Source organism: Amblyomma maculatum, chromosome 2 (genome assembly GCF_055883805.1).
Source record: "Amblyomma maculatum isolate TAMU_Amacu chromosome 2, ASM5588380v1, whole genome shotgun sequence".
Classification (NCBI taxonomy): Eukaryota; Metazoa; Arthropoda; class Arachnida; order Ixodida; family Ixodidae; genus Amblyomma; species Amblyomma maculatum.
Window position 1 is genome coordinate 175,955,613 of NC_139345.1, and position 21,329 is coordinate 175,976,941.

A 21,329-nucleotide genomic window follows, 5' to 3' on the forward strand; every position below is an offset into this window, starting at 1 on the left:
ATATTGTGAGATATACGCGAGACAATTAGACTTGTATAGGATGGTACGTGATTATGTCTTCGCCCGCGTATAGAAATGAGAGATGAGCCGAACGTCGTTTGTGGATCATTTACTGCGATTTTTCCATGTGGCGAAATTTCGAATGGGAGGTGCAAGGATCCCGGTGCTTGTGACCTGCCAACTAGCACCTTAGAGAGGCACGCCCGCAATTTATGATATTGGGGCACGAATATACTCGCATACTGTATGCTGGAGATGTGAAGTCACATGCTAGAGGATTTTTGAGGATACAAGGTTTCAAACAGTCGACGCCAACGAACAGTTATTATTATCTTCTTTTTGACAAGGTGGCGCGCATAACATAGAACGGCTAACGTCTGTAAAGTAACGAATACTGCACGAGTACAGTGCGTGCCGAACCCTTCGCACGCAAATCTGCGAGGAGGATGCGGCGAAAGCGCGCGGCAAATGCTGCGAACAGCTCTAGACGAGTGACCGACTGCCGAGAGAAAAAAAGCGAGAGGTTACTACTCGAGGGAGAAGGCGGTGGTGACGGCTGCGCAGCAAAAAGAAAAACGAAATAAATTCACCACCCTCCGCGGGGGCACCTCCAAACGGGCACTGTCGCGAAAGCGCAGAAGCAAGCACACCCCGGTGCGCCACTAACCGCGTCGCATAGTCGGACGAGCGCCGGCCTCCACTCGCACCTCCAGCTCGCCCTAAGATTCCCGCTCCGCATCTCCGGTCTGCTTTTTCCGCGGGGCTTCGAGGGCGGCTCATACGGGGACACGCCTCGAGAGCGCTCGGCCGAGACGACCGCGACGAAGTACCACACCACGCTGGCTGCGGAGGCGATGCTGACCCTGAGCCGGCGGCTCGGAGAGCAGCTGGCCGACCGGCACTGGTACCGACGCACCGGCACTGCAGCTATGCAGATGTGTTGTGTGCAGTGACTACATCGCGACCAAAGGAGAGAAAGGAAAACGCGTCCGTGCGCCGGAGTTTCGTAGTAGCCAGTCATGGGATCCACAGCTGCAGAGGTGGTGGCCAACTTCACCGCCGACCTTCTGGCTCAGTCGAGTGAGTGAACGTGTTTTGAATTCAGCTGTGATGACCTGCGCTTTCACCAGCTTTTTTTTTTTCCTTTTTTTACGTTGGCCCTCCGCCCCCGACTGCATGAAAAAAAAAATAACGTAATTTTATTGTAGATACGACCACTGACATTTCCAGGTGTAGCTTGTTCGTTCTGCGACAGAATACTCATTACAGCGTTTTGGTAATATGTATTTTTTCGTTTTCATGTACAGTAGACCTCGTTCGGATGAGGATGTCTTACGACATTGCGAAGACCGAAATAAGCAAAATATTTACCTGAACTGGCTAGTGCAGCACTAATTTATACGCTGGGGAAGATTTTCGATTTTGCAGACGAAGCATCTGCGCATGCTGCTTACATTTGCTGATTCTTAGGCCAGGTAATAATCCCTCTGGGAAACACCGGTGCTACACAACCACAGACTCTTGCCTGCTGGAAAATGGCTTCTCTGGTATTTAACGACCAGCTATATATGTACCACGAAGTGATTAGCGAACATAAGAAATAGCTTGCAGGTACGTTGCTACATTAGGACTAATGCCGTGGGTTATCAAGCCCATGATCTTAAGCGGTTTTAGTCGTTCCATACTGCCGTGGTCTTTGGTGTCAAAGCGTCCTGAGCGAAAAATGTTTTTGTTTGTTTGTTTTTGTGCCCACAGTAATGGTTTGGCATTAACAAAGAACATTTTTAGAGCGAACGTTTGCTGTAGCGTTGGTGAGGAAGCGTTTTGTAGCTGTTGTACTATAATGGTCAAATAATAAAAGCTTTTTTAAAATGCATGGACTGTGACGTGCTCGAGGTAATCAAGAGTGTGAGTTGAGGAGGGCTCACGATTTTTGCAGGATCTCAGATTTCGAAGCGAATGTCCAAAGAGTGGCTGTGCCTTTAGATAGAGGTCACGTCACGAGAATTAAGTGGCGGTTCTGTAATTTCTTTGTTTCGCTGTCACGTGCCGTTTCGTAAAGAAACATTAGCAGACATTATTGTACCTGCGCTATCTCTATTGTACCGTACATAGGGTATCGTGCTGTATAAAGGGATTTATAGTGATTCCTTTCTCCGAATCATATTCGACCAGATGACAATGTGGCCATTGTTTTGTGGTCTGGTACGAAACTGATCTGCCATGGACATCTGTTTTTATTTATGCGTCAGACGTTATTTGCGCTTTTCGTTCTACGGTTTAATTGCATAAGAGTCGATGTACAACATTTAAATTGTTTATAAAATTTATTATTGTGTGCTTGTGCTTAGGGCCACAAGCTTGTGTATTACATCCTGGCATAACGTATCTGGTTGGTAATGAAGACAATTTTGCATCGCTTCTAGCACGCACATAGTTTGCGGAACATCGAAGACCTCGGGCGTCCCCAAAAAGATTAAAAGTCGGATGGAACCACATTACGACTTTACAGAGTTGGTTTCGGTACCATAAATGTCTATAGTGTATTCCAGCCCATCAGCGATAAGGGATAGCTGCTCATTGGCTTCTCCTGCTAGCGGAGGCAATAGCTGGAAATGAGATGACGCTATCGAGATCAGATTGCGCACATCTGACCAGAGGCCCTACCAACTGATGCTTGTGCAGACGGCAGTATGACATTCGCGCACATACGCGCTGCAGACGCAGCATTAAAGGAACGTGCGGAAAACGACGCAGAAATGCCTTTACAACCAACAGAACACTATTATTGGAAGGAACATACTATCGTGTAGGCTGACGGACAGAATACACTGAAAAGGGCGAGAGTATGTGTAAAATGGCGCTCCTCTGCGTAAATGAATCGCAGGGTGAAATGCTAGATAGCCTTTGACTTAACCTGACGGGAGAATGCTCTATTGGCAATTGCGTCTTCATAGCTAAGTGGCACGAACAATATGTTTTGGTCTGCCTGGCTTAAAGGCGTACACTCAGGTGCAACGTTTGTGGAGCGTGATATCAAATTACGCTTCCATTGGTAACATGCGGTACTTTTCTCGGGCTTTCTCAGCTGAAATGAATAAATATTAAAAAAAAAATGCTCCATTTACTGTTTCTATTATTTATGTAATGAACAGGCTGAATTGTTTCGCCCACTCACGCGAATAATTAGTAAATTAAACGAATTATAAATGCTGGTTTCAACGCTTTGAGGGGAATGGGAAAGCTATAAATCCTCGTAAATGGTTGCCTCCTTGTGGTTTCGACGAGGCTACCTTAGCCTGGAGCTTAAAAATGAAAGCCCGCGATGTTTTATAATGCCACATCATAGCGTGTTCCGATCACCCTTCCTGGTATGTGCCGTTTACCAAGGTAGAAGAAGGACAAGAAGAGAGCGTGTTGTGTGGGCATGAATGTTCTTTAAATGCTCCATGATTACAGCGACTTTTCTGCGCTGTCCAAAGCAGAACTTCGCGCCGCTGTTCGAGATCAGCGCCGACCATACAGTTTCTTACTATTACTACCTGATATTGAAAGTGGACGTTAATTTCTACGCTAATTTCTTAAAAAGCACTTCATCCTCCATGGAATATGCTGGAATATGCTCTAAGCACCGTTTGGCAGACGAGATACTGATAGCAGAACCGCAAATATTGGTAAAAAAGATACTTGAATACTACTTGAAAATTTTGTTCTACGATCATTGGCGGCATTTATTAAGCTGCCCAGAATGGACACAAACAAAGTTGACTAGAAAAGCACATCAGCGTAAACGAGCGAGCGCAAATTTGCCGCAAATGAGAGATAACCATCTTCTCGAGCTATTTCTTTTTGCGTTTAAACATGCTCACTTTGAGAGAAACCTTTAAAAAATATTCAAACTCAAACAATAAGAGCAGTTTTTCTGGCACTGTGGCAAACAAAAACATTCTGTTCGCGTTGTCTTCTATTTATTTTCGCCACAATTGTTTTTCGCTCGTGGCTCGAGAAACTCGTTTGAATTCGCCAAGTGCCGGCTGTCATGCCGCTTTCGCGCACTAATTTTGCAAAAAAGAATTTTAATATGAGGCGAAAATTTGCTCTCCTACCTCAATTGACGCTCTTGATCATGATGGATGGCGTCACATGCGAATCTTTCTGTGAAAGAATTCATGAAGCCGCTTCTGCGTGCAAGCTCCTTATATACTGGTATTTAAAACAGAAGTGACTTCGTGTTTAATAGGGGTGCCACCATGGAAACAGATGGTGTTCTAGCGTTCTCAGGTAGCATTGAGAAATGAAACAAAAGATAGACAAAAGACAAACTAACAATCTGTTCACCGGGCCCTGCGGTGGTTCCGACGACAGGAGAACCACGGTGGGGCCATCCTGAGGATTTGCGCGCGCGTGTTCACAGGTCCCCGCTGCTGAGTGTCAAAGGTTTGATTCCTGGAAGTCGTGCGCAGGAGTCAGTTGTCCACTTCTAACCTAGGCAGGCGCCCGCACACACGTAATGTCTGCAGTGCGATCTTTCACTATTCCGCCTACGCGCGTTGTCAATGGTCAGGTGGCGAGTACTACTCTGTAAACTTTCGAGTATTCTCTCCTCCAGTCTGTGACTGCCTTTTCTGAACGTAGTGGAGAGGACATGGCGACACGCTGAAGGCTACGCACTTTCCGTCGGTCATTGGCGGTGGTCCTTCTATGGTGGCACGTGGGCCGTTTTACTATCAGGTCGCGTAGGATTAACGGGTGCTTGATAGAAAGGAACATATATATAACTGACCACTCACCGAAGGAGCCCATTGTAAGCATACGCACGGCACCACCGAGCACGCGCTGTTCTCTTGCTTGAAATCAAGTCTTTAGCTTGTAAGCGCTACCTGTATCTAAGCTCCAATATCCTTATTTTCTTCAGCGCCTTTTTCATCCGGACGATTCCCAGCCAACTTTCCGAGACCCTTTTTATGCTTTATTCAGTGTATTTAAGCAAGTTTATTTTTCTCGTAAAGATCATTTCAAGGGTTGAGACGCGACCAGTGGAATTTGATTGGCGCTTGAAATTCTTATCCGCGCAACTCAAGTAAAAGCCTTACATCAAAAATGCCTCATATGAGCTCTGAACTATATAGGAATCCTTTAAAGGCATTCTTTCTTTTCATTCAACACATTTCTAATTATGCTTTCTTTAGCTGCTGTCAATCTTATTGATTGTATCGACTACTGTTCTAAATGCAGGGCAGAACTCTTTCTCGTTTGTTACTTGCTGGTTATTTGCAGATTCTCAAAAGGTCGGTATACACTGGGTATGTGAACAATAGGAAAATGGGAAACTTATCCACCCATGGCGACGATGTCACGCTTGCATTTCAGGCAACCCGCAGGCAATCCGCAACGTGGAGTACGCAGTAGGCACGATGGCCATGCTGTTCCTGGCGGCCTACTACCGCGCCTACACCGAGCTCTACAAGCACTACAAGAAGAACATGGAAGACTACAGGCATCACCAAGGTATGCGTGCCACTCCGGCTACTGGGAGGCGCCGAGAAAGCCAAACTTTAAGACATGCTGGTGGCCCACATCCGGAGTCAGGGCCTGTTTCTGCACCAGCATATCGACGGCTTTGAGCAACTTCTGGAGGCTCTTAGAAAATATGCGTTCATTGCCTCACTATGTTGCGGCCTGTGAAATATTGAATTGAATATGCATTACCCGACAATAAACCCTCAGACAAAATTCATGTACATCAGCATTCTCGGTTGGGGCCCGCAACCCACGGATATGGAAATTTATACTTTCCACGGCTCGCGTGCACTCCATCTGTAATTGCTTGCTCGATTGATATAGTTGTTTCATGAGAAGCACATGAAAGACTGACGACAGAAATGTTAAGGAACATTGCTGCTTACGCGAGTCTACCTAGAGGAGAGTATAGGCGACAAATATATTTATTTACATTGTCGAAAGTTATCTCCGCAAGAGGCCTCACCTAGACGGCCGCGATTTCTCGGCAGCCGGAGTAATTAAGTTGTTTCAATGGAACAGCATTGAACAAGCTGTTTTGCGAATCGGCTCGTACAATACGTTTTAAACGAGTATTGTGGTTCCAAATTACACTCGAAGGCAACATAATGGATGAAACACACCAAGTAAATGACTTACTAGGTATATTATTAGTTAATAAACGGGATGCTTATTCAGTGCGCCGCACAAGAATCAGGAATGTACACACATTTTAGTCTACTTTCAAGAAAGCACCCTGATCCATTGATAAGGGGCGCTATGCAACCAGTATTCAGCCAGAATATAGCGAATATAGCCTTCCAAGACATGGAAGGGGCGTGCGACAACGTAAACAGGTAATGTTTGTGAAACCTATTAAAATGTGATGGTGTAGGCCACGAGGTAACGAATTGCTTATAGAAAATATGCCGGGATAATAAAGTAGAAATTACATGGAAAGGATAAGAATTGCGGAAACTGTCGAGATATAGAAAGGACTTAGACAATTAAGCATGTCCTCTCTCACCACTACTGTACTACTGTTTATGTTTTATATAGTAAATATAGAAAGATGGCTGCAAGAGAGTAGTCTGGTTTTTGTCTATCGTATCGATTAGGCGAAAATCTCGTAGAGCAGCGTCTCGCGGTTTTAATGTTCGCGGACGATATTGTACCGTTAGAAGATATCTAGGAACACTTACAAACTCTAGCTAAATCTTGTGTAAGCGAAGGGGACACTCTAGGTTTCAGTGTTAATGCAATTACGTCGGGTCTGATCATTTTCAGTGGCTAAGGAAGAAGAGATGCCGGAATTATGAAACATAGAGCATTGTGGGGATAAAACGGGTAAGCGGTGCTGATGGCTATTTGTAAAGGAAGTATGGTGCCAGTGATTACTTTTGGGAAATAGGTTTTGCGCCTAAAATCAGACGTACAGTCGACATTAAAAATAAATCAGAGAGCCGTTGGACGATTAGCACTGCGTACCCACGGCAAAACCACAAATGAGGCGGTACAGGGAGATATGGGCTGGGCATCTTTTGAAGTGCGGGAAGGTCAGAGTAAAATATTATATGAGGAACGCCTGAGGAAATTGCTCAGTAACAGATGGGCAGCTAAAGTATTTAAATATCTGTACTTAAAAAGCGTTGACTAACAATGGAGGAAAAAAAACTAGGAAACTAACTAGTAAGTATGTTAGTCACAAGGACGGAGAAATAAATACCGTTAAAGAGGTGAAAAACACAGAACGTAAAAATTGGATGATTTCTATGGAAAAGAAGCTGAATTTAGGAATATATCGAAATTGGAAGAGGCAGATCAGGAAGGAAGCTTTCTTTGAAAAAGATGTAGCGCCAAAACGGACGACACTCAGGAAGAGACAAAAAGGACAGGTCTCTTTCTGAGTGTTGTTCGTTTGGCGCTACATCTCTTTCAAAGAAATATGCACCAACTAGCCCCCCAACAAGTATTAAGGAAGCTTTCTTTCACATCTCAAGAGGCAGTGCCCTACTTCTTGAAGCTAGATCAGGCTGCCTTAGAACACGTAGTAAAAAAGAAGTAATTTAACCAAGAAGATGACACATGTGCAGTATGCGGTAAATCCATAGAAGCAATTGAGAATCTTATACTCGAATGTGATGTTGTCCATCCGGATGTCGATGCAGAAGTCGTCAGTCTTCATGAGGCCCTCGGGTTTAGAGACACCAATGGCCGGGTGAATGAATCTGCGGTGCAAGTTAGCAAAAGCGATCAGAAGATTGGTGGCTGGAAAGCAGAAAGATGACATAAGTGTAGAAAAAAATTTAATAACAGTGCTGACGAATTAGTTTAGGGGTTTATAACTGCATCCAAGATATAGGGGGAAAAAGCCGAGCACGGTGGAAACTGCCATCACCTAGTTTCAGACGGGATGCTCTCACAATCCATCCATCCACCCTGATCTACAGTTTAAAGAATGAAACCACGAAAGCGGGACTGTGTATGTTTGCTGCAAACCTCAATGTAGTTAATTTGACCACGTCGCTTTCGTCTACGTGACGGCAGAATGCAAATGCAATCGCGTACTTAAAGTTAAAATAATCTTTATTCCTCTACTTCAAGAACCTATAGGTATGGAGTCTTTCGCAGAGCAATGTAATAGTAAGGGTTTGGTGTCTATTTCAGAGCCTCTCCCACTCCACGTTGATGGCTTCTAATTCTGTATGCGGGGTTACCTCGGTACCCGCGCATCGAAATAGTTTGTTAGCAAATGTGTTAGTAAATTAGTGCTGCTGGTTAATGTGAGAAATAATTTCCCTTGCGGTGCTACAGCCGAAGCGTGTTCCTCTAATGATATCCGTGGACGGTACTGCAAATGAGTGTCAATACGACACACCCTGTACTTATGACCGGTACTCGACTATTCGCAGATAGAAAGTACCGTTACTTCGAGATGAAGCGCGTCTGCTACTTCCTACTGCCGAGGGAAGATGGCGCCGGCGCACACTGGGTGGATTCGCGGCCGAAGCTGAGTCCCGATGCGCTGAACGACACCCTCTGCACGCACGTTCTAGTGGGTGCACTGGCCGTGTCATGGGACGGACGACTGGTAACGCGGCACCCTGCCCACGAAGACATCTTCGCAAAACTGGCAGACACCAAATTGAAGGTGAGCGAGAAGAAATGACTTTTAAAATAATATGAAAACACTTTCAGATCGGGTTTTTGAAATGGTTCTTTTAGGAAAAAAGATGAGAACAAAGTATAAAAAGTTGAACTCACAGTTTACATCAGTCGTGGCTAAATTATAAAATAAAAATTGTTTAATACAACATTCTTGCTTATGTAAACCTGGAAGAAATGCGCCTCGCACAAGATTGTCCAGGATGGCTTCCACACTCTCCGTAGACCTTTCCGCACGCGCTTTATGACGCCTTTGCTCTGTGGCGGAAGCCTCGCGTATGTGCACCATAGTGAATTGGAATCGTCAGCCACCATTTTAGGGTAGACTGCCTGAGCTGGGCGCTACAATGTTGTTCCAAGACTGCGCTGGTAGCAGAAGTGCAAAACGATGGCCACGCCGTTAGTGACGGAGTTGATAAGTAAGTACATCTGGGCGGGAAGCCGGCCGCTACATCTTGCTGTGTGTTCGTACACAGTCGTCGCTTCATGGATTCGTTTTCCCACGGCGATTTCATCGCTGCACAGACAGCATCCGCTGCCAGTGCACTTGGACACAAACTTCGGGGCATCTCCATTAACAGTCCTTTGAGTAAGTGTCCAGACGCTAAAAAAAAACAAAAAAAAAACAAGCAAGCAAACAAACAAAGACACTGTAGATTGTACTGATTTGTCCTAGCTCGGCAAGCAACATGACCAAACGCGCACTGTTTGAGATCATTTTGCTTTAACAGGTCTCTTGTTATTGCTTTCTAATGTGTTGATATCAAAGTGTTACTGCGTCATGTTGTAATAGTATAGCGTTTTGTGCAATACTAGATATTGCTGTGCCGCTTAATTATTAAAGTAGTTCGATAGGTATTGAGGGCAAAGTAAAAATAGGTATTGTAAGCTTGAGACTCGAGATTTAATAAATTGTTCATCGTGCTTCAAGGGCAGGGTATGCATGCAATTAGCGAGTAGCATTAATGAGTAGCATATGCAAATATTTCCCGGAAGCATTTTAGAAAACGACCACTAGGCTGCTTTCAGTGGCGCTCTTATAGACGGTGCACGGGACGGAAAACTGTGGAATGCAGCCAATGTTTCCTACACTCGTCGTGTGCAGGTTCTTTTGTCCGTGGGGGCCCATGGTCCAGCAGCTTTTTCGCGCGTCGTCGCCTACAGGTGGACAAGGCTGAAGTAAGTATTAGCATTCCAGTGGGATCATCAACCTCTCTGTGCCAAGCCTTTAACTGCTTCATTTGTCGCTGTGTCTATACAACGGAAAGCGAAATACGCAGTGAATAAAACACCCCAAAGCTGTCGAAAAACTACTGCTTTGGGTTTCAAGAGTGGCAGCTTCCTCCTCTCTTACACGTTTCGTAACCAGGTTCATCAGATCCGCTGTGCGCATGGTCCGGCGATTCCACCTGAGCGGCATCGACTTCGACTGGGAGTTTCCTGGATGGCTGAGCGGACACGTGGGCGACCGGTACCTCTTCCGGTTGCTCGTGCAGGTTTGTGCCCGCCCTGTGAACGCGCAACAGTGTCCATACTTCGCAGATAGGTGTTTCATAGATAAGTTTGGTTTATGGGATTTAATGTCCCAAAGCGACTCAGGCTGTGAGAGACGCCGTAGTGGAGGGCTCCGGAAATTTAGACCAGCTGGGGCTCTTTAACGTGCACCGACATCGCACAGCACACGGACGCCCTGCTTTTAGCCTCAATCGGAAAGCGGCTGCCGCGGCCGGCGGGGACATAGATAAATTGCGTCAGTAGAGTCGAGCTTGAGGATATGCCAAATTATTGCTTACAGCATTAATAAAAATTATTAGAACTTTTGTTTGATGAATCTCTTGCAAAATTTATTCCAAATTGTGCAGCAGTATTGTTCACGTGTAAACAACCTCATGTTTAGCGCAAATTCGATACCTCGAATAACGTATCAGTGGGCGGTGCGTCTCCCAGCGGGCTCTTCCGAGGCTTTTCACGAAAAGTCTTGAGTACCTGGTAGCTGCACTCTAGCGCTATGATATCCTGTGCCGAGGTGAACGTGGGTGTACAGAGGAAGGGAGGGGGCAGCATTCGGTTCCCTGCCATTTTCTGTGCCGCATCGACTGCACCATACATACCATCTGAAGATTGGTTTGCATTAAAGAGAGGGCAGAATAAAAGCGAAATATGTTATAGCTGCAGCCCAAAGTTATAATATGGTCACCCCAATGAAAAAAAAATCACGGGAGCAGGCCGGAAAAACCAGTGATACTTTTTATTTTCGAATCCAGAGAAATTGAGGTGCTGCTTGTGTGCCTTTAGCGGCAGCATGGCGGTCGTGCAAGAACTACCGGCTACTGACTTTGCATTAGGGAGATATAAACATTTATCTATTCTTTCGTGTTAGTTCACTTGGTTCAAAAAACGGCACAGAGAGCTGGACGCTTTTGAAAGAGACTTGTCAATAAGAACTGCACGAAGCGGGGCCTCTCTTCTTGCAGCACCATTCTCATTCGCGTGCTTTGAGCCGTAGTGTATTTGAAATCGCGCATGGTGGCTAGCCATTTTGAAAATATTTTAATAGGTCACAGTTATTCAACGTTTATTCACGGTTGAGTTCTCCCCACCATTTCTGTACTTGCGCAGGACTTTCGGACTTACATGAGCGAGACAAAGAAGGAGTTCCTCCTGACGGCCAGCGTGTCCGCAATCCCTGAAATCATGCTGACGGCGTACGATGTTAGAGGGCTCGCCAAGTATGTGACCATTTCATTTTGTTGCTGTTAAATTCCGGGTGAAGCCGGCAAGATTACACGCCTTTATGCGTCGTGCTGCGTTTGACTGATTCAGACGTCACTTTCAGCGCTGAGAAAGTACTTACAGAGAAGAAAAGGAAGAGTACGGGACAGTATGTGCATGTCCTTCTGTCTTTCTTAGCGTTAAAAATGTCATCGAATCTGAAAACGATTTAGCCCTTCTACAAGTTCTCTTAAATCAATTGGATCACTGCACGTGGAGGATCCTGGTATAAAACAAAACGAAAGCCATCAGCAACTAACACTATGCGGACAGCTGTAAACGAGGTGTGTTTCTCTGTTTTAAAGGTGTTTACATCCAATGAGAATACATTTTGAGAAATCGAGACATATTGTATGGCGGCCGGTCCAGCGCTACGTACCACTGGTTTCACCTTACCGTTGTGTAGGCTGCAATAGCGCGCACCACGTATACGCGTGCGCCTCTATGGTTCATAGCTAAAAATGCGTAGTGACAGTGAAATCAGTCTCGAAACGCAATGACAGCCGACTATCAATTCTTACTTCTTATTCCTTCCGAGCATGATTATAAGCTTACGGAAAGTTCTGCCCCCACGGTCATTTGTGACCAGTCTGCCACCCCTTTACAATCAAAAACTATCAATGTTAATTAAGAAAGCAAAAATAATATTTTACATTATACCTGTCTTGGTCCCAGCCTAAGCATGACGCGCAGAGTTCACTCCAGGGTCACTGTTTACTGCTAGTAGCCGCGTTAAGACAACACCACCCAACGAATTGCGCAAGCAAAATAGGGCCTGATCCTTTCGTGCATGTGGGTTATATAGTTGGATATGACCCGAAATTCGCACAATTTGAACCAGAGATCCCTCATGCAAGGCTCGTTTCTCTGCCGTAGCTTGAAAATTGGAGCAATTTGAGAAACTGAGAGGGATTTGGTTCGTAAAATTCTCTTTTAGAAACATTTTTCTTCTCAAATTGTTTAAAAATTAGTTGTGGTCTAACTCTGGTTAACCCTAGTTCGATTGCGATTGCAACGGCTGAAGCTTCTTTTGCCTGCTACATCATCCCCCTATCCTGCCCTATCAGTGTAAGGTGCTACATTATTGGGGACACTTAGACTCATCCTTTAGGAGTATAATGCGAGAGCGTAAGTTATCAGTCTTCTTAGTCTTCTTCTCCTTCTTGGGAGGAGGAGGAGCGTGGCCAAGCGTGACCTCCGCAGGGACCATGCGACGGCTGGAAACCTCGCGCAATATTGCTATCGCAATAAAAAAATGCCAAACTGCGGAAGCGGAACACCCCAGCTGGAGATTTCAAGCTCGGTCATAAGGCACAGAGGCAGATCAGGCTCACACCTAACGATGATGTTGGAGAGCTTGCCGGGATACGCTGTTATTGGGTGGCAGAAGGCGGTTATAAATGGGTATTACTTGACCTCTGCTCTGCAGTGAAATTAATATTTCCCCTAACACTCTACTAATGTTGCCAACAATGCTGTTCTTGGAGATGAATTAGGTTGAACTGATATTGTTGTGTCTTGTGCTCAACGGCGTATAATAGTACTTCTGTAGGAACGTGTTCAATAACGTGTCGCAGGCATCTTGATTTCATCAACCTTATGGCCTACGACCTCGACTTCTTTCATTGGCGGCGTCCACACACCAGTCATCACAGCCCACTTTTCCCCAAGCTTCTGAATAAGCACAAGGAAGAGACCACCTACAGCGTGGTGAGTAGAGCATGCGAATCCAACATTTTCAAACAGCGCACGAAGCTGTGATAAACATGAGTATAGCTCATATGGAAAAATGGCGCTGCGCAGACGTCTACGCTCCCGTCTAGGACACCGGAGGGACGTGCTGCTTTGTACGCTAGTGGTACACACTGTCGACCTTTATGATCATCTGAAGGTCAACAACACCCACAGCAGGAAAAATGTTACCTTGCTTTGTATCTCATTATATTCCCCTCCTGTCTGAGCCTACTAAAACTGGCAGTATCGAATAAATAAAAATAAAATAAATAGACGCGAATGTCGGGTTTTTGAAATTAACCCCGTTAAGCGTATCGAATCATCTGCAAGGGGCGAGCATCGGGACGCCCAGTATAAAAGAACTGTCCGGCACTGACTTTAAATCCCTTCGGGGGGAGACAGCAGATAGGAGAGGAAGAGAGGAATCATCATTTACGCTTTCTGAGGTAGAGGAGGGAAGAGAAGGGGAGGATGGGAGCAGGCGGTTAGCTAGAGGCAAACTGCGGCCGCCATTGGGCTGAGTGGTATCACAGTTAAGATGAGATAAACCGCGTGGCGCTCTGCTTCCTGGACTGGATCGGGTGAGTGGATAGGAAGCTTGGCGTGTCACTCGACGATTACTTGCCTCGAGTACATCGTCCGTTTCTACGGTCTGAAGTCGTCAGTGGCAGCATCTACTCCTGCAACGGACGACACTAAGGCTAATGCCTACTCTGCCACATGGGTGTCATAATTGATCCCCCTGTTAATGTCTTCCTGCGCCCTTCTGTCAAGTGCACCCACTGAAGTTCCTCATTCCAGTGGATCCAAGTTGCAACACTCAGTTGGATGCTTGACCTGGGCAAGTCAGTAATTCCTGATTTAGGAGAGAAGCGCAAAAAAAATAAGATCACGAAGGATGAAGGGCAGAAACGCAAGTCATAGGTGGCAGCATCTGTTATGCGTGTCTTTTTTCTTCATCCTTTGTGTTTTTCAAGCTGCACTCTGAAGACAGTTCACTACTGCTCTAGCTAATTTTAGAAACACACGAAGCAGTGACGCGCAAAACCTGTTGCGTCAATTTGTATGCATCATGAATGTGCTGTTTCCAGGACCCTGCTTTCATTGTGCAAATGTAGCTCACGTCCTAGACGTGAACCTACATATTTGGATTTGAATATAAATGCTCGCAAACGTTTTTACAAGAGAGAACGTAGTGACTCTGTTCTGGACGGTGGTACAGAGCCCCCTGAAGTGCGCTGCCCGGCCTTAGTTGAACGTTGTACGGGGTCTTCAGAAGTTCCGGTTGTCGCTGGGACGCCAAAGCGGTGTTGCAGACACTAAGGATTATGTACGAGAGGATTAAAGTTCGTAACGAAGTCACATATATGATACATGCGCGAGGCATGGCTTGAGACGCAGTCGTAGTCCTAGACATCAAAGCTGTAATGATGGAGTCGAACTTCGGACCTGCATACGACATGGAGTCCCAGGAGCACATTTATAAAGCACATGTTTGATCGTCATGCTCTGAGCGGCGCCGGGAAGCTGGCTCAAATACATTGTTTCTTTTTCTTGGTAAAGGTTTGGATTAGAGACCCAAGTAAGTAGGTCTGCTTCGACATTAGCAATAAGACATAAGAGAAGCGATGGATGCACTTAATCTATGCCACCTCCTGTGCAAAATGTTGATAAGCGCTCATTAGCACTTTCACGGAGAGATATAAGCAATCGTCATAGATTTCAACACAGCCATTGTTTTACTCGCTTCTGTCGATACTAGGAATGTTTCGTTGTTGGCGTAGAGTGTATGTTTTATTCTTTTCCTAATGAGTTACGAAAACTTGACGATACTTGTCTCTTCTTTCAACGCCTTCGTGACAGTGTAGTGCAATTATTATCGGGAAAACTTGTTCCATTGCACCTTTTGTTCTTGTCTGATGCCATGCTTGGAACTTGCTGCTACTTGGCTAACTTCTGCACAGGTGTCGGCGGTGGACCATTGGGCCGAGTTGGGCATGCCGCATGAGAAGATGGTGCTGGGCATCCCACTGTACGCTCGCACTTACCGTCTTGCGAACCCTACTCAGCATGACTGGGGAAGCAAGGCACTGGGGCCTGGACCGGGCCACGGCATTCTGCCCTACAGCCAGGTGCGTAGCATTCAGCACTGAAAGGAAGGAATATCACAAAGTGCCTCTAAAATGCCCTCACCTGTTGGAACGGCAGAAATCTTACAATTATTATGATGCTTTTCTGCCAGCTGGCAACCCAAGTGTATACAAGAGAGCCATTTCTATCGGAGCAACAAAGGATGACACATTACTGCAATAAGTTCTGTCGCTATAGTAGTATTTACACGCTGTGATAAGAGTTCAGGATGCACACTGATCTTAGGTTTAACGAACTTTAAGACTACAAAACATAGTGATTTTTTATGCTGGGCCATTGTAATTAAACGGCTGTAGCGTCTGTAGGCACTGCATAGCGAGGAGGACCCTCTTGTTTTCTTCATCGTTGTGCCGCCTAGACTGGGAACATTTTCTCTCACTGCTAGCAGGTAAATAAGGGTGATCTGAGAACTGCTGAAATAGTCAAGTCTTGCTTTTGGCTAGCCATATTCACTGCGAATGCCTTCATACCAAAGCTCAGTAAGCTCCGAATTAGCGTATTAATTAGTTAATTTTCCAAATTTGGTATTTGGGATTCTCGAGTAATGTGCGTACGTGGGATAGCGCACGTAATAAATGGCGGAAGAACGTGCCTGTGGTTTTGTTTATTGGTCATCTCGAATTTGTCCCGCACCGTAGCTTTTAATCTGGGATCATTCTTCCCTCAGTCAGGCGTAGTACTTAGCTTCTTAGTGCTTAAATTAAAAAAATCACTTAAGCGTTCTTAAAGCGCAAGCATTCTAAGCTTACTGAGGTCAAGCAGTAAGGTTTAGAGACCGATATTTTTAGCGCCCCCCCCCCCCCACCCACCCCCATCTCGCATCTCTCTCTCTCTTTTTTTTAAACTGTTTTTTTTTGTATGACCAACTGGCAATTATGTGTTGTTGGTGGAGTCCGGCCGACAGATTTCGCTTCGTGTGAATAAGGACATTATTGATCATAGCTGCGTGGCAGGGCCGAGAAATATGACTCGCAAGCACATGCATTACGAAATATGGAGAGCTGGTGCCAGCATCACTGGTTCCTCGAAAACATGCCAGCAAATAACAACACAAAGAATAGGAAGAAGGATTGGGAGAGGGTAATCTTCCGCCACTATATGAAAGATGCCTCAGATAAGCTCCGAAATGCAGAGATGAGATGCAGGAGGAAAGTAAATTGATAGTGTTATTACCTTCTAATTTGATCTAGGGGGTGTGCAAGTTGGTATTGGACATTAGTGGGCTTTCTCACGGACAAAAAACAATACTTATTTTTGACGGGGAAGGCGCGATTACAATGAGAACGAACTAAATTTATCCGCCTACTGATATCCGCAGCTGCACATAGGCGTCGTTTCTTTCGGCAAACTATTCAGTGAATAAGTCTTTCGTACGCAGCCTAATAGTGTGACATTTCAGAGCTTTTAGTTTCTCGCAGTCTTCAGGATGGGCGTCGGTGCAGCAGCACACCTGCACGTTCGCAGGTGGGGAACTGTAGAGGGGAAAATGTCCCTCTTATCATATAGGCGAGGGGGAGAAGGAAATTTGAAGAGGGGGGGGGGGGGTAAGCAAGAGTGACTGGCGACGGATGCTCCAGTGGATTTGGAGGTTATGACAAGACTGGAAGAAAGCTGAGTCATAATGTGGCAAAAACAAAATGAATCTATAGAGTGGCTACAAAGGAAGGAAAAAGATGTAAAGAGGGCCGAGGTACGCTCAACATGAAGAGGATACCACGGGAAGAACTCGGAAAGTGGTCATCATGGAGGAAATGTATGGGGCGGAAGCGGAGAAACGCGAAGGGCACGCGCTTACCAGCTTGTCTAAGAAGGGGTACATGCAGGGCAACTGTCACTGATGTACGCAGTGTTCCTAAATATGTTCACAGTATTACTGCAGTCTTGAGCACATCCAAATTAACCTCCGGGTGTCTTATTTTGCGAGAGAAAAAAGAAAGTCTTGATGAGATATTCCCCACTCTCACACGCAGCACACATAACACTGCTTCGATTTTTCGACCCAGCATGTAGTCGGAGAAACTTATTTTGGAGCGACCAGACAACCACTAAGGTGTTGGGAAAATTTCGCGGCTGCTTCAATCCACTTCACGCGGCACTGGAGGACATCTTTTGGAAGCCGCTATTAAAAATGAGGAAGCATGATAGCCTCCTTGGAGGACAAGTATGTCTCCGCCTGGATCGTCACGCTGTGACGTTATAAGAACATGTAAAGTGGCCGAGCGTTGACTGTTAGATGGGGTGTGCAATGTCATGAGACTAGGTGGAATTGCCGAGTTTGCAGGTGCTCTGGTCGCATGACATGGCCGAGAGCGGTTGCGCGCTCTACAGCACCTGGTAGCTCGCTTGTAGTGCGCAGATGTGCCTACAGCGCTTAGCGTATCAGATTGGAATGGAGCCAAAATCAATGGCAGATGTGTCTACCGCAGTAAGAGAAGCATGCTGAGCGGACTTCAGCCTTTAGTGCTGTCGCATTCTCGATGTGTGAAGTAAATAAGGACCCCTTCAATTTTTTTTAATTTTTTTTATACTAACTTCAGACCCCAACTCTAAGCGTAGCGATTCGTGACACATCGATTGAGCGGTCAGTGAAATACTTCGTTTGGCAAGCTGTTTGCCAAACTAGTAAAAATAAGGACGATCAAGAGCAATAAGATTAGCGCGCCCTACCTTAATTTGCTCTTACTTTTTTCGACGCGAGCTTTATATTTAATTCTGCCATGCACGTTTAAAGTTGAAGTAAAAGTTGGGCAGAAATTTGAGCCCCGCCTCTAAGGTTGCGAAAAAACATGCGATGACTCCCGTCTTTGGTGTCCATTGTGGGTTCTCGTTCGCTTACATGTGCTCTGCTACTGAAATAACCACGCCTAATTTCGACCTGTGTTCTTCACAAGTACTCTTTATCAGAGAGTCACATGACCACTCGGCATAGATATAAAGCCTCGAAGCCTCCTTTAAACAGTATTAAATAGCACTCAACAAGTAATGGGGGCAGCCTCAGTTCTCAAGTGAAGCCAAAGTTTAGACAAGGGTTTCTGAAGTGAGGCTTCTCCTCAAGGCTTGTTCAATGCTCTTTCATACTGTGTAGCCATCATTTTGCTCTCATTCTGCCCCTTTAAACAAATCATGCCAAAAAGCCTCCCTTCTTTGCCCAGGGTAGAATATTTGACTCGGGGCCAGAGCGTTCCGGGTAGTTACATTCGAATCTCATCATCCCATCTTTAAGGAGCGCCAAAGCTGTCAGCCACTGTCATCTTCGATTAACTCAACCTTGGCACTTAATTTCCTCACGAAATACAATCCCACTACCAATAAGCTGCCGGCAATGTCATCTGCCAACCATGCCACCGGCCAAAGGGCATGGCTGCGAATTTACGCGCAGATTACACCACACTACATGTGCCTTATGCAGTGCCCATATTCCACAATGCCACGCCGAACCAATGGGAAACTGCGCTGTCCAGTTGGGAATCGAAAGACCAGCTTTGGCTTGTTGAACGGGCCTGCCGGGCAGCAAAGGTCGCGGGACACCTGCGATGAGGCCCAACCACGGGAACTCTACAATGATTTTTAGAATATATAAAATTCTTTCTTTCTATTTTCTCTCTCTCTTAAACACAACAGGGACAATTAACACCGACGCCGGATACAATAGAGAATAGTAAATAACACACCATAGCATTGAACGGGACCTTGCGCTGGTCGCACTTAGCGCTGTTGTGCAGCAGGCAGCTGTGACCAGAGGAGGAAGTCAAACGAGGAGAAAGGCTTGGATAGTTGCAGGTTTCACAACAATGCTTATCGTTCCCTGCAGGTGTGCCAGCTTTTGAAGAAAGGCGCCGTCACTGAGATAGACAAGACCGCGTACGCACCTTACGCATACTTGGACGCCATCTGGATCTCCTACGACAGCGTCGAAAGCATCGTGCTCAAGGCAAGTGAGCACCTCCTTTCCAGACCTTTCGTTACACGCGTCAATCATGTATGATGTAAACGTTTGGGCAGTACCTGACTCAGTCTGATTCTAGGCGTTAGATTGCACATTTTTCTAGATTTGGCTTCATGTTGGCTTCATTCGCCCTTAACAATACAGCATTCTGTGATTATATAGCCATTTCCGCATGGCGTAATATAGATTGATTCTACTTCGAAATTTAGTGAAATTTCAAGAGGCAGCAGGTGAACTGGCTCCGTATGTTTTAGGACGCCCCTAATTCCAATGTGTTCTCCTAAAACTCAGCATGTAAAATTTGTGCATGTGATGAAAATTTTCGCTGCCAGCTACAGGCAGTGAACGATGACACGACGGCTAAGCAAAACACCCTTAGCAGCTTGAAGTCGTCTGCCATTGGTGTAAACATTAGTTATGCAACTGCCGCACGTAGCAACACAAGATAGGGAGAACATTTATTTTTTTCAAACATTGGAAGAAACAAGATTTTCACCCTCAAGCGAGCTTTGTACTAAGACGACCTGTATACGTTTTTCAATGCGCAAAGCTGACACCGCACAAAATTGTTTTCAATAACATGGTTACCATTTCAAACATGGCATCACCCGCTATCGCAGTCATTCAAGAAAGGGAAAATCAGAGCGTTCAAAAAAAAAAAAAAAGAAAAGAAAAAGTTTGTATGGTGCCTAATAGAAAACATCAAATTGCATTTTGTGCAATTTGATGTTTTGGAGTAGACCCAATATATATACCGCCAGAGTGAAGGAAATCTCGCTATGATTGTGCGTTTAAACGAGTCTCCTAGTCAAATTCGTCGCGGTTAGCTCCATTAGCAGGTCTTTTATTCTGCGTGTGTGTTTAAGCCCTACTGAAGCAGGTCTCTTGATATCAAAATACTTCTTCATCCTCAACCACCTCATATCTTCTCCTTTGATCCCGCCTCGCTTCTTGGAGGTTATTGTTGAGGACAGTGTGGAAATGTAAAGCATTTATTGTAACGTAAGAGGGCGTCTCCACAGCACTTTTACTGCTGATGTCTTACATTTTGCTCGTGTGACACCGCATACCAGTAACTTGGCCGAATCTGACGTGGCGCCATCCTTGTCTGCAGTGCCTGTGGGCAGAGTCCATGGGTCTCGGCGGCGTTATGACGTACGCAATCCAGATGGACGACTGGGAGGGAAAGTGCGACAACAAGACCAAGTTCCCCATTCACAAGGCCATCTGGAAGGCAATCGGCTGAACAGGGCCCGATCTGCGCGCTTTGATCACCACCACTGTGCCGATGCTCACCGAACTCGGAGAAGAGCTGGCGTGCGTCTCTGCGATAGTGCAACACTCTAAACAAACAAACAAAAAAAAACACACCAATGAGTGCGTTCTCTCGATAGTTCAAACCTTTGGTATAGAAGACAATGTGTGAATGTGCGTTCGTCACTGGACTTTGTCAAGATGGCGCCATAGTTGGAACTCTACATCGCGCGTATTGGGTGAAACATCAGGGCAAGGAGTTGCGTGTCTTCTTCCGTGAGTAGGTGCTGGCACAAACTGACACTGTGGGCTGCTGGCAGCCTCACACTACAAAGGTAACTATAATTCATGTATTTTTGTTTCCATGGTACAATGTACCGGTGTGATTTTCCTATGCGGCTGTACATCAGCAGCTAAAGACATTTGCAATAGATGGAGAATGCGCTGAGGTCTGAAGAGGAATATGGTTGACATTAAATTGCTGCAATAACCGCAGCAGTGAACAGGAGGGTGCGTCTAGTGCACCAAACGTCTCAAAAGCTTACGGGGTCACCAGAAAAACTAATATGCTGTGCTAGAAAGGCCACCCAATTGATCTCTTCCTTCGTATTCCCTAGATAAATAGTAAAAAAAAAAAAAAGACATATCTTTACGTTTTTTGCTACTTCATGTTTGCAGATTTCATAACGTCGTCTTATCACAGGCATTTCCGTTGCCTCAAACCTACAGTCCTTAATAGTTGCTCGCTATCCAATGCCAGTCGACATTATCATCTGCGGGCGTAACGTCGCGAAACTAAGTGCCTGAC

The 21,329-nt window shown here is 45.6% G+C and overlaps 1 protein-coding gene across 1 annotated transcript; it reads left to right on the plus strand.

Annotated features, from left to right (window-relative positions):
• Positions 1–1,019: 1,019 nt before the first annotated feature.
• Positions 1,020–20,694, plus strand: LOC146200489 (chitinase-3-like protein 2). Its single transcript, XM_084592378.1, has 10 exons — positions 1,020–1,080; positions 5,371–5,508; positions 8,412–8,650; positions 9,770–9,843; positions 10,034–10,160; positions 11,284–11,393; positions 13,014–13,146; positions 15,135–15,302; positions 19,133–19,252; positions 20,382–20,694. The coding sequence occupies exons 1-10, from the start codon at positions 1,020–1,022 to the stop codon at positions 20,511–20,513; spliced, it is 1,302 nt and encodes a 433-aa protein (XP_084448504.1). The 3' UTR covers positions 20,514–20,694.
• Positions 20,695–21,329: the final 635 nt, after the last annotated feature.

What these genes read in the sequence shown, in the direction of transcription:
- LOC146200489 (XM_084592378.1), top strand. Translation starts at nt 1,020, where the DNA reads ATGGGATCCACAGCTGCAGAGGTGGTGGCCAACTTCACCGCCGACCTT. An exon ending in TGGCAGACACCAAATTGAAG is followed by an intron (nt 8,651 to 9,769) that starts GTGAGCGAGAAG and finishes CGTCGTGTGCAG; the next exon opens with GTTCTTTTGTCCGTGGGGGC. An exon ending in TCTTCCGGTTGCTCGTGCAG is followed by an intron (nt 10,161 to 11,283) that starts GTTTGTGCCCGC and finishes GTACTTGCGCAG; the next exon opens with GACTTTCGGACTTACATGAG.